This window comes from Capricornis sumatraensis, chromosome 5, assembly GCF_032405125.1.
Source record: "Capricornis sumatraensis isolate serow.1 chromosome 5, serow.2, whole genome shotgun sequence".
NCBI classification, from domain to species: domain Eukaryota; kingdom Metazoa; phylum Chordata; class Mammalia; order Artiodactyla; family Bovidae; genus Capricornis; species Capricornis sumatraensis.
Window position 1 is genome coordinate 91616253 of NC_091073.1, and position 21452 is coordinate 91637704.

The 21452-nt window shown below is 37.3% G+C and overlaps 1 protein-coding gene across 15 annotated transcripts in view; it reads right to left on the reverse strand.

Moving 5' to 3' along the window:
* The window catches only part of CADPS2 (calcium dependent secretion activator 2), a 563191-nt gene that overhangs the window by 165753 nt on the left and 375986 nt on the right, over positions 1–21452 (reverse strand). For 9 of the 15 annotated variants that reach the window (XM_068972953.1, XM_068972954.1, XM_068972946.1 and 6 more), the window contains exons 10-14: positions 16903–17011; positions 15428–15628; positions 11287–11295; positions 5941–6077; positions 3517–3704 (exon numbers count right to left, since the gene is read on the reverse strand). In XM_068972953.1, the coding sequence (XP_068829054.1) occupies positions 3517–3704; positions 5941–6077; positions 11287–11295; positions 15428–15628; positions 16903–17011 (644 nt within the window). Of the gene's footprint in view, positions 1–3516; positions 3706–5940; positions 6078–11286; positions 11296–15418; positions 15629–16902; positions 17012–21452 lie in introns of all 15 variants that reach the window. The other 6 variants (XM_068972950.1, XM_068972951.1, XM_068972952.1 and 3 more) reach the window with 3 other exon arrangements.

The following is a 21452-nucleotide window of genomic DNA, read 5'->3' on the forward strand; positions in this document are numbered from 1 at the left end:
AAGTGAAACTGTTACTTATTCAGTCATGTCTCTCTGCGACCCCATGGACTACAGCCTGCCAGACTCTTCTGTCCATGGAATTCTCCAGGCAAGAATACTGGAGTGGGTACCCATGCCCTTCTCCAGGGGATCTTCCTGACCCGAGGCTTGAACCTGGGTCTTTGGCATTGCAGGCAGATTCTTTACAGTCTGGGCCACCAGGGAAGCCCTTCCTGTGTAATGGTAAGTATAATATATGCGTGAACAGATAAACATACCTTACATTGCACTTTACAGTGTACCATCGTAAGAAAAACAATAGTTTACAGAATAGAAGTAACTATGGCAACCTACAGATTCAAATCACGCTGCCTCCCATGTGGTGGCAGGAGCTCCCAGTTACCTCAGTAACCTTCCATTAACATGTGTCTCAAACACATGCATTTTCGGAGGCACATTAACTAAATTTTCCACTTAATGTCCTCACTTTAATTTCACCTTTCTGTGTTAATGACTAAAACATGCTGACCCTATTGTGCTCTCTGGGTTTGTCTATTTCACGGCAACCTTCTTGTCCTCTTACATTTCAGACTGCTGCCTAAACTTGGAGGCCTCACTTTTGATACCCATTGGTCAGGAGGAATTAAGATCGAGCCTGGAGAGAGAAGAGACCGTTTTTACTGCAACAGCCCCTTACTTTGCCTATCAAACATTAGTCATCCGGTTATCCTGACTGTCTCATGCTTGCCCTGGCATGTCACCCAATCCCTCAAAGTTTGCTGAGTGCAGAGGGTTTAATTTGGGGTAACAGGAAAAGTGATTAAAGTCTGAGTCGCTCAGTAGTGTCTGACTCCTTGCAACCCCATGAACTGTAGCCTGCCAGGCTCCTCTGTCCATGGAATATCCCAGGAAAGAATACTGGAGTGGGGTAGCCATTCTCTTCTTGAGGGGATCTTCCCCACGCAGGGATCAAACTGAGGTCTCTCGCATTGCAGGCAGAGCCACCAGGGAAGTAAAAGCAAAAGACAGATGGAAGATGGATAGGCCGTTACTGGAAAAGACATTAACACAAATAATAAAGTCATTCGTTCATTCATCAAATGTATACTGAACACTTAGATTTTGTGTTCGGGTGTTACTTTTTGTCAGGCACTCTGCTAGGAGCTCAGAGAGCTTTAGGAGGTGGCTTCATGAGGATGATGGATTTAACTTTAAACATGGAGATTTTAAAGCATCAGCAGAATAGTCAAGCTGCCAGTTGTAGATAGAGACCTATAGCTTAGGAGAATAATTTAGTTGGAATTATCTGTATAAAGAGAGGTCAGCATTAAAGCTGTGGAAAGTGGCAAGATCACCAAGGTAGAATTTTCACTGAAGTAGAAAAAAATTCTCAGGACGAGAAAGCAAGTTCAAGAACAGATATAAAAACAAAACACCATACAACACTTGGGGTCTAGAGAAACAGAAATTATTAAAAAAGAAATGGCAGAAAAAAAATAAAATAAAAAGAAAAGAGCTGAAATAGCTACATTGGGGAAAATGAGCAGCCTTTACCAGAAGCACAGGGACTTATGAATTCCATAGCACTGACTTTCCCATGAGAGTAAAGAGGGTGAAGCTGGAGAAGGAGATCTATTTCAAGTAAGCTCACCAGCAAAGTGAGGAGGTGGGAGCCAAATGGGGGAAAAGGTGAGAGGAGTTTTGTGGGGAAGATGAAGAGAACAATGGAAAGGTAGCTTGACAGGATAATCATACTTAGACAGTGTAAACTATCCCTTAACATGCTTTTCTTTATGTGGGGGCGGTGCTTCAAAATCACTGCAGATGGTGCCTGCAGCCATGAAATTAAAAGATGCTTGCTCCTTGGAAGAAAAGTTATGACCAACCTACACAGCATATTAAAAAGCAGAGAGATTACTTTGCCAACAAAGGTCTGTCTAGTCAAGGCTATGGTTTTTCCAGTCATATATGGATGTGAGAGTTGGACTATACAGAAAGCTGAGCTCCGCAGAATTGATGCTTTTGAACTGTGGTGTTGGAGAAGACTCTTGAGAGTCCCTTGGACTGCAAGGGGATCCAACTAGTCTATCCTAAAGGAAATCAGTACTGAATATTCATTGGAAGGACTGATGCTGAAGCTGAAACTCCAATATTTTGGCCACTTGATGCAAAGAACTGACTCATTGGAAAAGACCCTGATGCTGGGAGGGATTGGGGGCAGGAGGAGAAGGGGACGACAGAGGATGAGATGGTTGGATGGCATCACTGACTCAATGGACATGAGTTTGAGTAAACTCTGGGAGTTGGTGATGGACAGGGAGGCCTGGCATGCTGCAGTCCAAGAGGTCACAAAGAACTGGACACAACTGAGCGACTGAAATGAACTGAACTGAACATTCTTTTCACCACTCCCAAACCAGGCACTGTTCTAAGTGCTTGATGAATCTCTATCACAACTGATGATTTCAGAGAGAGATACTATTCTCTTTCTTAGAGACAGGTAAGTGGAGACACAACTAGATGAAGCAGCTTGCCCTCCCTCACATAGTTAGTATTATTGTTCTGTTATGTTGTGAGGCTTAGGCTTGTGGGAAGAATGGAAATAAAACAGGGAGATAGGAACTTTCCTCATGGTCTAGTTGGTTAAGAATCTGCCTTCCAACGCAGGGGATGTGGATTTGATCTCTGGTTGAAGAACTAAGATCCCACATGTCTGGGGGCAACCAAGCCCAAGTGTGTCAAAACTACTGAGCTTGCAACTAAGACCCGACACAGCCAAAATACACACACACACATATATACGTATATAAAGAAAATAAAGAGGTGACGATGAAAGAATGGCTGAGGCAAGGTACAATGATAAGAGCTACCTCCTTTATGGGAGGAGCCCCCACTAGCAAAGTTTCCCTGGAAAGAGACTGGGAGAAGAGAGTAAATAATATAAAAGAAAGACTTAAGTCCAGAGATACATACTTGTGGGGGCCTGCATTACATGTATTTTGCTATTTTGGTAAAACAAGAGGTGAGGTCACTGGCTCAGAGCGCTAAAAGGGGATACCTGTTCTTCAAGTGTGGATCAGGGAAGGGGCTGGGAGGAGACCTACATCAACCCATTATTTATCTCACTTTATCAATGAGCACATTCCACCATGGAAAAGCAAGAATCATTAGGTATTCACAAACCTGCTCACAAACCCTACCCAGACATATATATGCATTATAATAGAAATCCAGAAGACACTCAAACTAGGCAGATCCTAGTACTAGGTGGTGCATAAGAACTAAAAGGCAACTTCTAATCTCACAGATACTCCGTGTTTCAAGTGGTTTTAATGGCAAAAAGAAACATAAAGTGCAGCCCACCTAAATCAACAGCATATCGATGTACATTTTTCCTTTGTGGGTTGTTTCTTTTCCCTCTTGCAAGAAGTGATTGCTATTTAAAATCTGTTACTAGGTGATGATGGCAAAGCACGTTTTTCTCTCTTCCCAAGTTCAACCCTCCACATTTCACTGTGTGTTTGCAAGTAAAAATACCTGTTGCCATGCACATGAGAGGCACAGAATGCAAAGCTGTAATGGAGCAGGGTTGGATCAATGACAGCACCGTTTTCCGAATGTTCCATCAGTTCTGTAAGGTAGCAGAGATGTCTGTGACAGCCCCTCACGCCATAACGGGCGCAGTACTCATCCAACACAAAGACCTGGCCAGGGCTAAACCACCCCTGCAAAAGGAAGAACAACAACAGAAAAAAATTATTTTTTCTGTATCAGAATTTACTTTTCTGCAGACACTATTAGGTATTGTAAGCAGAAAATGCATTACAGTGTCTTTTGACAATTTTTTTTCTATTAGCAGCATGTTTCCTATTGTTTTTAAAACAGCAAATGCCATCAATTTTGGAACTGGTCTGGGCCACTGACAGCTTAACACCATCCTCTCTTTACTGCCATAGCAAGGCAGGGGCAACCTGCTCTTCTCTGCTGTCACTCACAACTAGTCAAATTTATTCACGGCATCTAAAATGTGGGTTGCAAAGAATAACCTTCCAACAGACTTCAATCTCTATATGAATCAATTAAAAATAAAATGGCAAAGCAAACCAGATAACTGAAATCACCTAGTTTCCAAAAGCACTGTATAAAGTGAACTGAGAGAATTTCAGTAAGTTTTAGCCGTGGTATTTAAATTATTATTTGGGTATTTAAATATTTTGGATATTGTTCTCACTCTACTGTCTTTCAATGACAACTATAACAAAGTTAATGTCTTACAGTTTCTGGTTCTCTTGAAAAGAGATGTTAGGGTGGGTATATGAGCTTGGCTAATAAGAGAGGGCCAGGTTAGGGAGAGCCGGTTTACAAAATATTTCAGTGGATTATATGGATTAATTCAAGATAAAAAAAAGAGAAAGAAGAGGAGGATAAAGGAAAAGAAGAGTGTGAAATGCAGAAAGATGAGATAAAAATAAAATGCACTAAAATTCAATAAAAAATTTTAAAAGAAGGAAGAGGAGGAAAAAATACTAGAATACTACTGTGGTGATGGTGAAGGCGCTGTACTAGACATACCGTATATATCTTTAATATTTAGAACTATCATGCATACTAGTTATTATGATTCCATGTTATAGATACAGCAGCTAAAGTTGAGAGGTGTTCAGTGAATTGCTTAAGACCACAGTGCAAATCAGCTGCTGAGCCATGTTAACATCCAGGGTCATCTCGAGCTCAAATGCTCTTTCTAATCACACCTGCCCTTGAGGTCCAGCTGAATACACTGTAGTGTTCTCCTCACACTCCATATGGCCTGCGAGGTCATCCACGTGGTCAAAACGACTTTCTGACATTTCAAGAACTAACCCCATGGAGTGGAATCCAAGAGGAAAGCGTTCCTGTTGATGATCAATCTATGTGTGCTTGTCCCCGGAAAGATAGATGAGGGCTTTGTGATGACTTGTTTTACTCTCTAATTATAAAGTTTGGGCTCGACTGGGTTTAAGCTACATAAATGCATGTTGAATAACAGGTACTTAATAGTGAGTCTATAAATGAATTAATGAACATCAGCATGATCATGGCAGTAAGTTGTTCCATTTCCTCCTGTCTGTTGAAACATCTCTGGTGAGCTTAGAGTATGTCCTGTCTAAAATCTTAAAGAGAGTGTAACTCTATTGCTTGGCAGCCATCATGTTCAGTAGCCAAGAGACGAAGTGGTGATAGAAACATGAAGATTCTGGCTAGCGGAATTTCAGACGAATTGCCACCAACAAAATAAATCCTTGGATTTAAAGGCACAAGAGATTTTTAGGCTATAGTTCAATGCACACATTCTAAGGAGTCAAGGATTCCTTCCCTTCTACTTGTAAATTATACCTTGCATTCCAAATTTTGGCTGGTTTAAACACAAAGTAGCAGTTTAGCTACTCTTAATGCATTTTTAAAATAAAGTAATTCCAATTATTTTTGGAGCGTTAGATGAAACTAAAGCTTTCCTCTGTTACACACAGCCATCATAATATTGTTTATTACACGGTTTCTCTCCCCTGTCACTTAGGTAGTCTTTGTAGGAATCAAAGAGAGACATGAATGGTATCACCATTTAGTGAGCAGAATTTAAACTTTAAAATGTCTGTATAGGTGTTAGTAAATCCTATCACAGAGGTTATTTTTTTAGTCTTTAGCAAAGCCTTCTATTTTCATTCCACCTCTCCAGAGAGACCAAGAAACCACAGTTCAGCGTCTGTTCGAGTCGTTTCTCCTGGCTATTGAGTGGCACAGCAGTGATCTTCAAGTGTATAATTTTCAAATTGGGAAGCAATTGATTGGAATCCTTTATCCCTAACTCCAACTATAGTTATTAAATGAGTCAGGGATAAAAGGCTGCTTCATAACAAGTATTTCTCACTTAAAAAAATCTCTCACTTTAACCTATAGGGGATGAGATAAGTTTGTACTAACCAAGCAAGAATAGGAATCATTCAGTCTATGATCCAAAGTCTGCCTCTGGAGTATTCTAAACAGGAAGGCGTGGTCCAGCTTGCAGGGGTTTGCAGAAATAAACTCATCCATACCATGTTTCTGAAAACGGTCTGCATCTGTGAATTCAGAAAAGCATGTACCTTTATTTTTCTGGTTTAATAATCATAGCAAATGAGGTTTTTGAACAACACAAAATGAATGTCTCATAACAGATAAATACTTTGCACTACATAAAGTATGAGGCCATGAATTCAGCAGAAACCATAAAATACAATATTTTTATAGCCTAAATAAAAATGACAGGGAAAAACCTGCCAATCAGTTGGAAGGAGGAAATTCTATTTTCATTCAAAGCTACTTCAAATATCTACCACAGAAATAATCTCACCCCACCCTAATATTAAGAAAAGTTGATACATTTTAAGTATATATTTACTGAGCTGGAAAACAGCCCAGGTCTATTCATAAAAAAAAATGACAACGATGGCTAGAAGCCTGCTTTCCAAATGGCAAACTAGGGCAGAAATGAACACACTTGCTTCAGCTGGATCACTTCCAGCCTTTTTTTGTAGGGAGCTTTTAATGGGACCAACTTTAATGTAGAAATGGCAATGAATGCTTCCAGGCTTCAAGTTTAAGAGACATGAAAAAGGGAACATCATGCTTGTGCAAATATGCAGACAAAGCACAACGTCCCAAATGGCACTTCAATCAAAGGCCCAAATTTATTGTTCTTCACAGATTGCATCTTTCAACGTCTGTAGACCCTGCGGGTTTATCAAAAGGCAAGCTTTTATGATTGCCTTCATTAATGGTATGTTTTGTCAAAGTCTTCAATGTGAGTTCTTTACTAACGATAGAGACAGCGAGCCACACACCACCCCAAAGGAGTGCTGGGGTGTTACTACATTAGCTCCGTAAGAGATGTTGCGCATATTGGGCAAGCAACCAGCTATCAAGATAAAAGTGGGCTCTTCTCACAATGGTTGAGCTAAGGCCCCATTGTTCCTTAAAATTCACAGAGAGATCTCATTTCTGGTCATCACAAGCAGCACAGTCCTAAATGCAGGCTAAATGTAGTTTTTAAAAACCTAGATGGTCCAACCCTAAAACTGCAATAGGAAAGGAGACAAAAGTTTATTGATTACACCCAATTATAGAGTCCAGCTCATAATAAAACTCAATATTGATCTGTGGACATGATGCTAACATAATCAGTCACATTTAGATATTTAGCTCAGATCATATTGATCCATGTCAAGTTCAACTTTCAGCCATATTTGTGGATGGAAGACGTATATAATTCAAGCTGAAGGGTCTTCAGAATCACATGTTTAAAAAAAAGATACACAAACTAATGTATATCTCACATCAATGAAGGATATTAAAAGGTGAATGCAGCAAGGAAGCAATGAATGGCACTCATCAATGATGTGAGGTATGAAGTTCTGCCCATGGAGGAAGTGGCATATATATTCTTTTGCATTTAATAATTGCTTATCTGAATGATTAAATACATTACATGTAGCAAATTAGTATTAGTTGCATTTAACACTGAACTAAACTGCTTTTCCTGAACTGAGAAATGAGACAATCCAACTTCTCCTGTATTTATTCTTATGTCTGATTGATTGCCTTTTAATATAGTTAAATATATGATAATGTGAAATTATATCAAATGTGGAGGCAGAATATTGAAAACTGCAAGGCACCCATTATGAAATCAGATTTTATATTTTAAAGAATTTATCTTAGAATCTTCATCTCTCCATTTATCTGAGTAAAAAAAAAGTTTTTAGCATCACCTTTAGGAAATTATAGTTTTAAAAAACATCTGCTGAATTTTATTCATTATTTCTTTCACCAGAGAAGGTCATAACAGGATGTTAAAATAACACCCATTAATGATTTATCTGTTGAGAACATGATATACAGATATTTCAGAGAAAAAAAATCCATAATTCCCCTTTTACTATAAAGTTTGTAGAAGGAAATTCTTATTTTAAAATAATAGGTGTACAGTCTTTAAAATAAAATATACAAGTTCATGACAAAACTGAGTCAATAGTTCATTTCTGTAATTAAATCATATATTCAAAAATGAATTTATAAAGTATCTTTCTCATGAAATATAACTCATATAATATTTAATGTGATAAGTTTTTCCAAATTACACACATAAATGGATACTTTTCTAGCAAATACTGTTACTGATAAAAATATTTACAATAATAATTTAAGCCACAGACTATACACTGACAGTGAAAACACATACAGGCAAACCCGCTAAAATTTTTATTAAAAAAACAAAAAAAACCCTACAATCCCTCCAGGGCTATAAATTCAATGAAAGGGAAATGTTCTCTTAGGGATTATCCCATTTTCAAACACAGGCTGTAAAGACCCTGAGTATTTACTTCTTTTCTATGTCTGATCAGCACAATTTAAAATATTTTATGCAAACATACTTCACCATGTACTACTTTGCTATATTTCATGAATTTATGAATAAAAATAAATTATACAGGACACAGTTTTGATCTCTCTATAGGAAAACATTTCATTTTAAAATTCTCTCATGAACCAAAGTAAAAAAGGAAAACAGCTAGTATTAAATACCTAGTTTCTTATTTTTATAAAATTATATTTTCCATATAATTTCCTCTTGGTATAACATATCTTCAATCAACTGTGGGGGTAACACAGAGTTATCAATTGGATTAAATGGAAATCATGCTTTCAATCAATTATGTAACCAAATCCAAGGCTTGGGAGGCTTGCTTTAAAACTGAGTTTATACTTGATTATCTTCAATTAATGTTCATCATAACACAAAATTATGGTAACTAGTCTTAAACAGAAAGTTATTCATGGCGCTAATCAAATCTTCAAAGGTAGTTTAGTTTGTCTCCTGAAATAATATAAGGAAATTATCAAAAGAAACCAACGAGATATGAGATGAAACAATGTATTGTAAAACTGTCATAAATTGTGATGATTAACCTATGGACTAAGTACAGATGTTAGACATGGTAAATGAGCATACTTGTGGAGAGTTTCTATGGTAACAGTTGGATACATGCTCTAGCGTCTTTAGGTAGTACTGTCACCAGGCGTGGTAAAAGTGGATGGAATAAAACTCAAATTGATAAAGATTACTATTTGCAATAGATTTAAGAAATGTTAGAGGCTTTATTCAAATGGGATCTGAAAATGTAAATTTTTCATTAATAGCTGTCGGAAGTCAAGAGAAAAGATTAATAAGTAGGCTCACAGTATCAATCTGAACAGTTAACACTGACTTGAAAATAGCTAGCATAGAAAACCCTGTGAGGTCTATTAGCAAGCTGGCAGATCCCACTATGCTGGGAGGGCTATTTGGTGGTAGCTGACCACAGTGAACCTAAACCCTAGGAAGGGCACCTAAGTCAGAGTTCAGAATGTGAGAAGGGAAAAAACTAACTGAAATGTTTCTCTTTCCTTTGCAACTAATTTTAAGGATGCTGAATGTTTTTCCTTTCTTTTTTTTTTTGGCTGTTCCTGGTGTGAGAGAGATTAGAGATTAACAGAGCAAAGGGAAGGTAAAAGAGAGTTGGGGGAAAGGGCAAGAAGAAAAGGAGGCCATTCATTCGCCTTCTAAGACCATTCATGTACCCAGGGGTCCAGGACTGGGACCCAGGTACCAAAAGAACTAATAAGAGGGTGCTGCTAGCTGAGAGCTTGTCTCTTCTGCAAAATCTTGAGCTAAACCAAGTAGCAAATGAACCTTTGGAAATACAGCAACTTGTTTTAGAATTACCCTGTGTTTAGGGGTTTGCCTATAGCTCCATTTATCATCTCCCACTCCGATTAAACTTTCCTTTTAGCTTCCAATCTTCATTAGCTTGAAGATTCACAGCAAGTTAAAAGTGGCACAAAGAACTACCACCTCCCTTTTTATGGCACACATATAGCCTTTAATAGGAAGAGCTAATGTTTTAAAATTTTATGTAGATTATCTGGCTGGTATGTTCCTGTACATTTTATGCTGAAGACCTAAGAGAAAAAGTTGGTAGATACTGTTTCTTGAGGAGTCTGTTCATACCTCTATTATTAACTCAAATAACTTTTTGGCCTATTTTGGTAAATACATTAAAAATGAATGTACGGATTTATATGTCTTACTTTCTGCAGCAGATAACAAATCATACTTTCACACGATGACAATTTTAACACATACAGACCTGTAATCATAGTAATATTTATTTTAAATAATCTATTCATCATATTTTACCAATGAAGGGTGAAATTTAATTTACTAGGGTCAGTGAGGAGAATTAGCTTAAAACATTAAATATAAGTTTACAATCTGACTGAAGAATTTTTAAAAAATTTGGCTTAACATTGAAAAGAAGTACTCAGGTTCATTTTTGACACTGATTTATTATTGAAAGTTAGCTATTACTGTATTGTATTAGGTAACAAACACAATATATTATGTTTGTGCCTAAGTGAAAGGAAAATTTTTTTAAAAGGTGCTTGCATAATCTTTTGTTTGTTTGGGGATAAAAATAAAGGATAGTTTAACCAAACACTGTCTGGCAGTTTGGCAAAAGACAGTGCACAGTTTGAAGCAGAAAAACTGGATAGCATTCCTTCAGCCTTTCTTTAATTCACTTTTTTCCTTAGAATTTCCATGTATCTTAAAAGTCAATGCAACAGGGAAGTAGAATATATCCTCTTATCAGATAAATCTATGAATATACACCATTATTTATATTTTAAAAAAGATAATAATATTGTTCCTAATAAGTTAGATTTGATAATTATTATTTTGTTCTGACTATTCCTAACCATTCAGTATGGCTGGATTCAAAACTGAGCTTTTCTTTTTAAAGTTATAACACAGATACTTCAAAGAAAATTCAGGAAACAGAGGCAATGAATTAGCAATCAATTCCTCTAATTAACCTATCCACTGTAAATATTTTATGTATAATTCTACCTATATTAAAAAAATTTTAACAGTGGCAATAATATCACATATATAATTTAGGATTTTCTCACTTAATGTTTCAGAGCATTTTTGTAAGCTATAGTAACACTTTCATAGCAATTTCCTTTACGCTCACATGAATGAGAGATACTAGGTTGTTTCTACTTCCCTGTTGTGGCAAAAATAAGCTTTTCTGCTTCCTAAATGACAAGGTTAATGTAAATATTCCAGTTCTGCCTAGAAAGCAGTATCATGATACTGTAAATAAGATCATGATATTACTTGAAAAAATTTTATCATTATAAAAATTTTAGTATGGTAAAGCAAAAAAAAGTCATAAAAATACTTACCCTTACCAGCTATAGGCCAGCAAAGAAATGAAAAACATATTTAAATGGGTTAGAAACATTTATTTCTAGTCATTTTAATTTTATGTCATATTCTCAGTTCACTAATGACTCTAGAAGTTGTCTTTCCAAGAGATGATCAAGAAAGAGAGAAAGGAATAATATGGAAGTCAAGGAAGAGAGGAAAATTAAGGCAAAACTACTCTCTGGATCAGTTCAATGGCATCTCTGATAAAGGTCATGGTCAGTATCTCATTTAGATGAGACATAAATACATTTTTCTTTATTCTTTCCTTTCCTTTTTAAAGATAAAACATCAGGGTCTGTGAGTAAACACAAATTAACCTCTTAACACAACCGGAACAGTTTGGATTTTAGAACACATTTAGCTTTTTTCAATCAAGTTAATCAAGGGGCTAAAAAATTCAGTTCCACTTAGCCTGATCAACACTGCCTTGACAACACATTGCTGTCTAATAGAAAGATTTTGCTGGGAAGACATTATATGGCTCTCTTACTAAACTGATTATCAGATCTTTTATTAAATCCGTATCAGGAAGTGATGATTTTAATGACTCAGTGCTTCCCAACCACTTCTCTTCCCACTTTGTGTAGGATGGATGATATCCTTTATAATACGGGCTTCCCTGGTAGCTCAGTGGTAAAGAATTCACCTGCCAATGCAGGAGACAGATTTGATCCCTGGGTTGGGAAGATCTCCTGGAGAAGGAAAGGGCAAACCACTCCAGTATTCTTGCCTGGGAAATCCCATGAAGAGGGGAGCCTGGTGGGCTACAGTCCATGGGGTTGCAAAATAGTTAGACACGACTTCACCACTGAACAACAACATCCTTTATAACACCAGTACATGTCTTGGGCATTCCTTATACTCAAGATGTGAAACAAAATATACTGGAACACAAGCAAATGAGGGAAACATTTTCATAAAAATAATTTCCAAGTCAATGCAACTTGGCGGTTCTTAAATGGCAGTAACCTTCCCCACCTTTGTCTCTGTGCCCTGGAACATTTGACAACATCTACAGAAAATTTTGGTCGTTAGACCTCGGACAGTAGAGTCAGTTATTACAGGGATCTCAGTATTCTTGCCTGGAAATTCCCATGGACGGAGGAACCTGGTAGGCTGCAGTCCATAGGGTCGCTAGGAGTCGGACACAACTGAGTGACTTCACTTTCACTTTTCACATTAATGCATTGGAGAAGGAAATGGCAACCCACTCCAGTGTTCTTGCTTGGAGAATCCCAGGGATGGGGGAGCCTGGTGGGCTGCCATCTCTGGGGTCGCACAGAGTCGGACATGACTGAAGCAACTTAGCAGCAGCAGCGGGTAGGAGACAGGGAGGATACTGCTGCTGCTGCTAAGTCACTTCAGTCGTGTCCGACTCTGTGCGACCCCAGAGATGGCAGCCCACCAGGCTCCCCCGTCCCTGGGATTCTCCAAGCAAGAATACTGGAGTGGGCTGCCATTTCCTCCTCCAATGTATGAAAGTGAAAAGTGAAAGTGAAGTCGCTCAGTCGTGTCCGACTCTTGGCGACCCCATGGACTGCAGCCTACCAGGCTCCTCCGTCCATGGGATTTTCCAGGCAAGAGTACTGGAGTGGGGTGTCATTGCCTTCTCCAAGGGAGGATACTAACCATCCCATAATACATAGGACAGCCTTCCCCGCCCGCCCCCCCTCCCCCCACCAACCCCTGAAACGAAGAATCATCTAGCCTAAAATGACAGTCTTGCTGAAAAATACTGCTCTAACAAAGAAAACAATCACTGTACTTCTGGTCAAAACAGTATAATTTAAAGGAGATTAACCCTCCTACCTGAAAACAACTAAAAAAAAAATCATTAAAAAATACTTTTATGAAAGATCTCAAAATTTTGGACATCTGGCAACATAGCAGAGTGATTCCTGAGAGGCGGGGAAACCAGTGAGATGAGTCTTTTAGCTGCCTCAGGTTAATACCCGGAGAAACTTTCAAAGCGGTGGCTCTGGGAAGAACTCAGGAAGAGCTAAGGGTCTCTCTGGGCTGAGAAGATGGGAGCTGACAGCTCAGGAAGGTCAAGACTGCTGAAATCCGCAGGAAAGATTATTGTTTCCTCCCCCTACCTCACTCCGTATTCAAATGAATACTGACCACATCACTCAATGGAGGCAACAGTATGAGGATGGGGAAGAATCCTGAAAGGATTAGAGGGGACAGTGCCCACATGCACACAGAGACTAGAACAGCGCTTGCTTCCAACAGCCAGAAGGTAAAACTTCAATTTTCACTGCTTATCAGTTGGCATCCAGGTGGTCTTGGTTTAGTAAGTCGTGTCTAACACTTGTGACCCCATGGACTGCTGCCCGCCAGGCTCCTCTGTCCATAGGATTTCCCAGGCAAGAATACTGGAGTGGGGTGCCATTTCCTTCTCCAGGGGATCTTCCCAACCCAGGGATCAGACCTGGGTCCCCTGCAGGCAGATTTCTTTACCCACTGAGCCACCAGGGGAGCCCAGACTAGATGTTATTTGGCTCCACCTAAAAGCTAAACCTGAAGGGATTAAATTTCTCTTGAGTAATTTAACTATGTCTTTGAATAAAACTCAAGAATATTTTTGTGAAGAAAACTACACCAAAGCACATCATAATTAAATTGCTCAAAACCAGTGTTTAAGCAAAAGGTTTTAAAGCAGCTTGAGATGGGGGAGAAACAAACCACAACACACATTATGTACAGACGAAGAAACAAAAATAATACCAACATTTTTCATCAGGGAAGAAATGAAGCGAGTTAGCAGAAAGCCGAGCAAAATCTTTAAAGAACTGAAAGAAAAGCATCTTTCAAAATGAAGGTAAAATGAAGACATTTTCTTACATAAAAAAACTAAAAGTTGCGCATAAGAAAAGTCAAAGGACATCATTTGGGAGGTGAAATATCTCGGTAAGTGAATAAAAAGTGGTAGGAATGGTAACTACATGTTTGAGTATATAATATTTTCTCTTATTATTTACATTTCTTTAAAAGGTAATTGACTGTTCCAGGCATAATAATAATATCAATGTTTTGTGGGATTTATAACGTTTGTAGAAGTAAGATGCATGACCAGAACTGTACAGGAGCCAGGAAGGGAGACACAGAAGCCTACAATTGTGAGGAGCATGTACTATGTATGAAGTACCATAATCACCTGAAGACGGATCAGCTAAGTTTAAAGGTGTCTACTAGGAAGTCTAAAGCATGCAGGAGACGGGTTGAGCTTATATCCCATCTTTATTTGGCCTAAAGTGCTTTTGTTTAAGATGTCTAAATGTAATATTAATGGGTGCCTAAACAGAACAGGAAATAGTTTTTTGATGTATGAAAAGTAAGAGAAGTCAGAATGTCGCTCCCCTGAAGATGAAGCTTGAGAGTGAAGGGTGTTGAATGAAAAGTCACGATTTAAGCTTATAGTTAAAGACAAACTGATTTATTACATTACAGGAGAAAACAGAGAAGTTTTGGAAAGAAGTACACAAGTTAAAACGTTTGGTTTAATGATTACTAAAGCTATGTTTGAAAATGTTTCTATCATTATTACATAATTTGCAATTACTTACAAATTAAAACAAATAATTTAGTTGTTAATGATTTGAATTAGCATACAGAAAGTGACATGAATATAAAAGTATTTAGAAAAAGAAAGTTGCCTTGATGACTTTTGTTTTCCTGACTTACATCAGAAAATAGGCCTAGTATTCTCTTGGTTTGTTAAGAACAACTCTAAAAAGCGGCAGTTCATCGTTTTGGTGTTCTGGAACCTTATCAATGCCAATTTGATTTTGCAATATGTTTCCCATTTCAAAAGAACATATATAAGTTAAAAATTACATTAAGTTTAAATAAACTTTCTCTTATGCTTTTAAGATTCCCAGAGACACCCCAAGGCCTGGCAAATTCATGACTGAAAACCACACGCACCATTTACTCCAGGTTTGTGCGAAAAGCTAGATAAATTATTCTATGACTACTAAAATGAACTATTTTTATTCAATTAGGAATCAGGTAATGATGCAAACCATAATATTGAGCAGATTTGACTCAGACAATTTTATATCTTACTAAGGTTACTAATTGATAATCAAATTATTTTTCAACAAAACTTACAAAGTTGAGCATCTGCATGGAGACTTCCTCCTTTAGGATTCGGCTTCTGGGCTTGAATTGCAGGAATAGGTTTATATGACTGTCCAGTGGCCCTGTACATGGCTTGTACCCACAGTATTCTATCCTGTTCATCATCACTGGCAAATATTACAGTGTCTCCTTCTTTAACAGCATTGAAGAACATATGCCCACCCTGAAGGCCTGTGGAGGAAAAAAAAATTGTTAAAAATTCACACAGTTGGCAGATTTTAGCCTCATTCATTAAATGGTCTCATGGAAAAGAACTGATCTGCTATTTGTAGCTCAATGCCTTTGAATCATATCCACAATTGAAGAATTGAAGGGAAATGATAAGAGAAAGATTTATACTTCCATATCACTTTGGAAATTAAAAACAGGCTAGGAAACAGTTCATAATATAGCAGAGTTCTGCAACACACACAATAATTCATAGCAAAGTCTGGTATTTCATGCCAGAGAAGACACTCCTTATCTGTTAGCACATTTCTCATTCTATATGTAGGAAACAGATATGACCAGTTTAGTCGAAAACAATACAGATAAGACTAAAATGATATTTACATTGTACAGTATTTTACTTTTGCAAAACTCTTTCACAGGGAAGATATTTTGGATTTTAAGTGATTTACTAGTGGATATAATCACTGACTCTTTTTTCATCTCTCTATATTAATTTCTTATTCTATTTATTAGCAGATAGATACATGTATTTCTTTTTTATTTTTTAGTCGTGAAGTCATGTCTTAACTCTTGCGACCCCACGACTGTAGCCTGCTCCTCTGTTCATGGGGTTTTCCAGGCAAAAATACTGGAGTGGGTTTCCTTTTCCTTCTCCAGGTGATCTTCCTGACCCAGAGATCAAAATTTGCATTTTCTTCATTGGCAGGTGGATTCTTTAGCACTAAGACACCAGGGAAATACATATATTTCTTTACCTTGCTTATTAATTTTATTAATCTCCACATAATCATTCATTTACTCACTCACTCACTAATCTCAGACACTGAGTATCCATTACTATACTCAGCATTAATACATTAGGAGGGAGGAGAGAAATATAAGTATCCATTGTTGGGGAGAAAATTAGTATAATATAATATACGGCAGTAATTCATTAGCCATTTCTTTCCCTATTTCTGTCTCTTGTACCTTTTTGCTTTTCAGTAAAGAAGTTCCTGCAAGCATTGCTGATACCTATCCTACAATTTCCATATTATAGTATCTTTCAGATATTTCATCCTTTCACTAAGTTAACAGAGATGGTGAGTTATGGTTAAAACTAAGTAGCCTCATAAAGATATAATTTAAATCCCATCAAGCCTTATCTAGCTAGGTATATGAATGAAATATGTTCCATTTACTGAATGGAGTTTGAATGGAAAATAGACACAGGATATTTAGGAGAATTTCATGAATACAGAAGAGGCATGGCAAGCGATTCAACTAGGAATTACCTGGGTGGGGATCTGTGTAATCCACAGTGTATCCTTCCAGCTGCATTAATTCTTGAGGCTCAGACTTTTTTTCTCTATAACTGCACATAGCAAAGGTGTATTGGCTAACCTGCATGACAAAAAAGTTTACATATTGGTTGCATTAAATTTATCTTTTAGTTTTTTTATCAGAAGACTGCCCAAGTTTAAAACCATAACATAAAATTTGCATATAAGTTATTAAATGTTAGCATTTTTTAAAACCTTGCTCAGAGATTAAAGCACTTTTTGTTTATCCGTTTATAGTTAGGTCTTTTATGTCTATGATCCAGCATTTCCCAACTTGATGACCTTCTGGCCAAAATTTTATGAACTATTAACAAAAGAGCCATTAAAAAATAGTCATATTAAATATAAATTTGGGGCCATAAAACTTTTAGAGGAAAACACAGGCAGAACACCCTTTGATATAAACCATAGCAATGTATTTTTCGGATCTATCTCCTAAAGCAAAAGAAATGAAAGCAAAAATAAGCAAATGGGACCTAATTAAACTTACAAGGTTTCAGACAGCAAAGGAAACCATCTATCAACATGAAATGAAGACAACCTAGTGAACAGAAGAAGATATTTGCAAATGACCAATAAGGGATTTATATCCAACATATATAAGCTCATACAACTGAATACCAAAAAACCAAGTCACCCTATTAAAAACATGGGCAGAAGACTTGAATAGACGTTTTTCCAGAGAAGACATACAGATGGCCAATGGGCACATGAAAAGATGCTCAATACCTCTAGTCAATAGGGAACTGCAAAGAAAAACCACAATGAGGTATCGCTTCACACCTGTCAAAATGGCTAGTATCAAAATATCCCAAACAACAAATGTTAGAGAAGAGGAACTCTTCTACACTGTTGCTGGGAATATAAATTGGTGTAGTCACCATGGAAAGCAGCATGGAGGATTCACAAAAAACTAAACATAGAACTACCATGTGACCCGAAATTCCACACTTGGGTATATATCTGAAAAATAAAAAACCTCACTAATTCAAAAGGATACATGCACCCTGATGTCCCTAGCAGCATAATTCTTTATTATTTCTAAGATGTATTACAACATAAAGAGAAGATTTAAGAAAATGTAGAGTGCACTTTTTTGGGTAAACACTATTCATACATATGAACAGTAGTTATTATTGCAGAATACAATTATAGGTCATTTAAAGTTTTTTTTTTTTTTTTCCAGTATTTATGAGTGAAGTCGCTCAGTCCTGTCCAACTCTTTGTGACCCCAAGGACTGTAGCCTACTAGGCTCCTCCTTCCAAGGGATTCTCCAGGCAAGAATACTGGAGTGGGTTGCCATTTCCTTCTCCATCACTGTTTATAGTTTTTCTCAAAGAATATGAATTCCTTTATAAGAAGACTTCTTCTAATTTGGAAAAACACCCAAAGGTTTGGGAACAGTGAATCTAATAACTTGAGACACTTATGGTTCTTGCTACTCTTGGATTGCAGACAATTCTGAAAAAGATGGGAATACCAGACCACCTGATCTGCCTCTTGAGAAATCTGTATGCAAGTCAGGAAGCAACAGTTAGAACTGGACATGGAACAACAGACTGGTTCCAAATAGGGAAAGGAGTACGTCAAGGCTGTATACTGTCACCCTGCTTATTTAACTTACATGCAGAGTACATCATGAGAAACACATGAGAAACACTGGGCTCGAAGAAGCACAAGCTGGAATCAAGATTGCTGGGAGAAATATCCATAACCTCAGATATGCAGATGACACCACCCTTATGGCAGAAAGTGAAGAGGAACTCAAAAGCCTCTTGATGAAAGTGAAAGAAGAGAGCGAAAAAGTTGGCTTAAAGCTCAACATTCAGAAAACGAAGATCATGGCATCCAGTCCCATCACTTCATGGGAAATAGATAGGGAAACAGTGGAAACAGTGTCAGACTTTATTTTGGGGGGCTCCAAAATCACTGCAGATTGTGATTGCAGCCATGAAATTAAAAGATGCTTAATCCTTGGAAAGAAAGTTATGACCAACCTAGACAGCATATTAAAAAGCAGAGACATTACTTTGTCAACAAAGATTCATCTAGTCAAGGCTATGGTTTTTCCGTGGTCATGTATGGATGTGAGAGTTGGACTATAAAGAAAGCTGAGTGCAGAAGAATTGATGTTTTTGAACTGTGGTGTTGGAGAAGATTCTTGAAAGTCCCTTGGACTGCAAGGAGATCCAACCAGTCTACCCTAAGGGAGATCAGTCCTGGGTGTTCATTGGAAGGACCGATGTTGAAGCTGAAACTCCAATACTTTGGCCACCTGATGCGAAGAGCTGACTCATTGGAAAAGACCCTGATGCTGGGAAAGATTGAGGGCAGGAGGAGAAGGGGACGACGGAAGATGAGATGGTTGGATGGCATCACTGACTCAATGGACATGGGTTTGGGTGGACTCCGAGAGTTGGTGATGGACAGGGAGGCCTGATGTGCTGCGGTTCATGGGGTCACAAAAAGTTGAACACAACTGAGAGACTGAACTGAACTGAACTTATAGATCACTGAATTTACTTTCTCACCATAAGGTCATCAAAATGCTAAGAAAATTCAGGAAAAATAAAATGAAACATCAAATAATAAAGCAAAAAATAATTTGGGAAACAACTATTTAGGGAGTGATTATTCACATTTTAAAAGAAATTCTTAACCTTCTCAAAAATATCTGGTTCATATAAGTAATGTTATCTTTCTATCTTTCATGCGTTTCTACTTAGAGAAAAGAGACCAATATAATAAAATGTACTGCAAACTGAAAGCTGATTGGACAAAAAATAGTAAGCAGCTTTGAAACTGGACATAATAAAATGTATAATTTCATTCCAAATTCCACATGTATATCAGATACATATTACATAATAATACATAGGATTGTTGTATGTTTCAACATTACAGGTTTACTTTTTGAGAGTACTGTCATAACATTCTGCAAGGTATTTATTTAATTAGTAAAAATTGACCAATGGAACAAAATATTGTCACATTTACTAGAATTACAGATTTCAATTATGTGGTGAGGATTTTAAAATAATACATTGGAAACTAGAGACTATGATTTCTCACTAAATCAAGTATCTACTCCCAGAGCTAAGCTTCACTGAAAAGAAAACATAAGATTATTCTCTGAAACATACTGCTATTGAGGGATGAGGGTTATGTATGAGCCCTTGAGATTGCAATTTTAACTACAAAATTCACAGATGTGGAAACTGATTTTCCTAAGGTCACCCAGAAAGAGAATGCTATCTGGAATGGAGAACACAAGTCTCCAGAATCTAGCAAGTAGTCCTTCTAATGTATCACACTAAAACTCACATTCTGGAACTTGCAAACAACTGTATTCCCAAATAACAAGCTGTGCTCTGTGTGCTTAGGTGCTCAGTCGTGTCCGACTCATTGCGACCCCACAGACTATAGCCCGCCGGGCTCCTCTGTCCATGGGGTTCTCCAGGCAAGAATACTGGAGTGGGTTGCCATGCCCTCCTCCAGGGGATTTTCCCACCCAGGGACTGAACCCAGGTCTCCTGCATCGCAGGCAGATTCTTTACTGTGTGAGCCACCATGGAAGCCCAAATAACAAGCTAATTGCCTCAAATTCTGGCAAAGCTACTATTTAAGATAGGTGTAAGACAGTCACTTAGATATGTCTAAGGATCTACAATCAAAGACTACTAATGGTATGGGAGAGAGAGGAAAGCGAGTTGAGCAGCAAGCCAGTTGAGGTATTATCTGTTTATTATTTATCTTCTCTCAGGTATATATTTGATAAATCACCCTCATTTGTTTTATAGTAATGTTTAGATCTGTAATTGATATAAAAGTATAATCCTTTCATATGTTTAATCATCCTCTTAAATTTAACTTGGTCTGAATTTAACCCTGTCATCCTACTTTCTCTCTGTGTTTTAGCCTTTTCTCTGTGGTACGTCTCACATGTGGATTTTGGTTTTTATTCCATTCCAAGAATCTGTCACTAGGTCCATTTAACTCATTTAAACTAAAAATGCATATATACATATGAATTTTACATATATATTTCTGTCTTCTGCTATATGGTTACTAAAAGTTCCTTGGCATCCTATTTTTAATCTCTACCAGTTACTTTACAAGTTTTCAAAGGCATCATTGACCCTATATTTTCTTTACCTACTGTAAGACAAATCATTTTTTTACTGTATATAACTTACATACAGTATATAACTTTCTTATATAACTTTCACAAAATCTGGTGTTTACATTTCACATATTGTTATAATTACTTAATTACTTCATAAGCCTGTAACCTACTATAGGAATAATTTTTCAAGTTTTTCTTTGAGTCAAAATATTTTGTAACAGTAATTTAGATGTAGCTACCTTTGTTTCTTAACATTACGCTCTTTAATTCTTCTATATTTTAAGTTTGCTATTTCTGAGATACTACAACTTATTTACTTGATTCCTGGTCAGGAAGATTCCCTGGTAGCTTAGACAGCAAAGAATATGGGACACC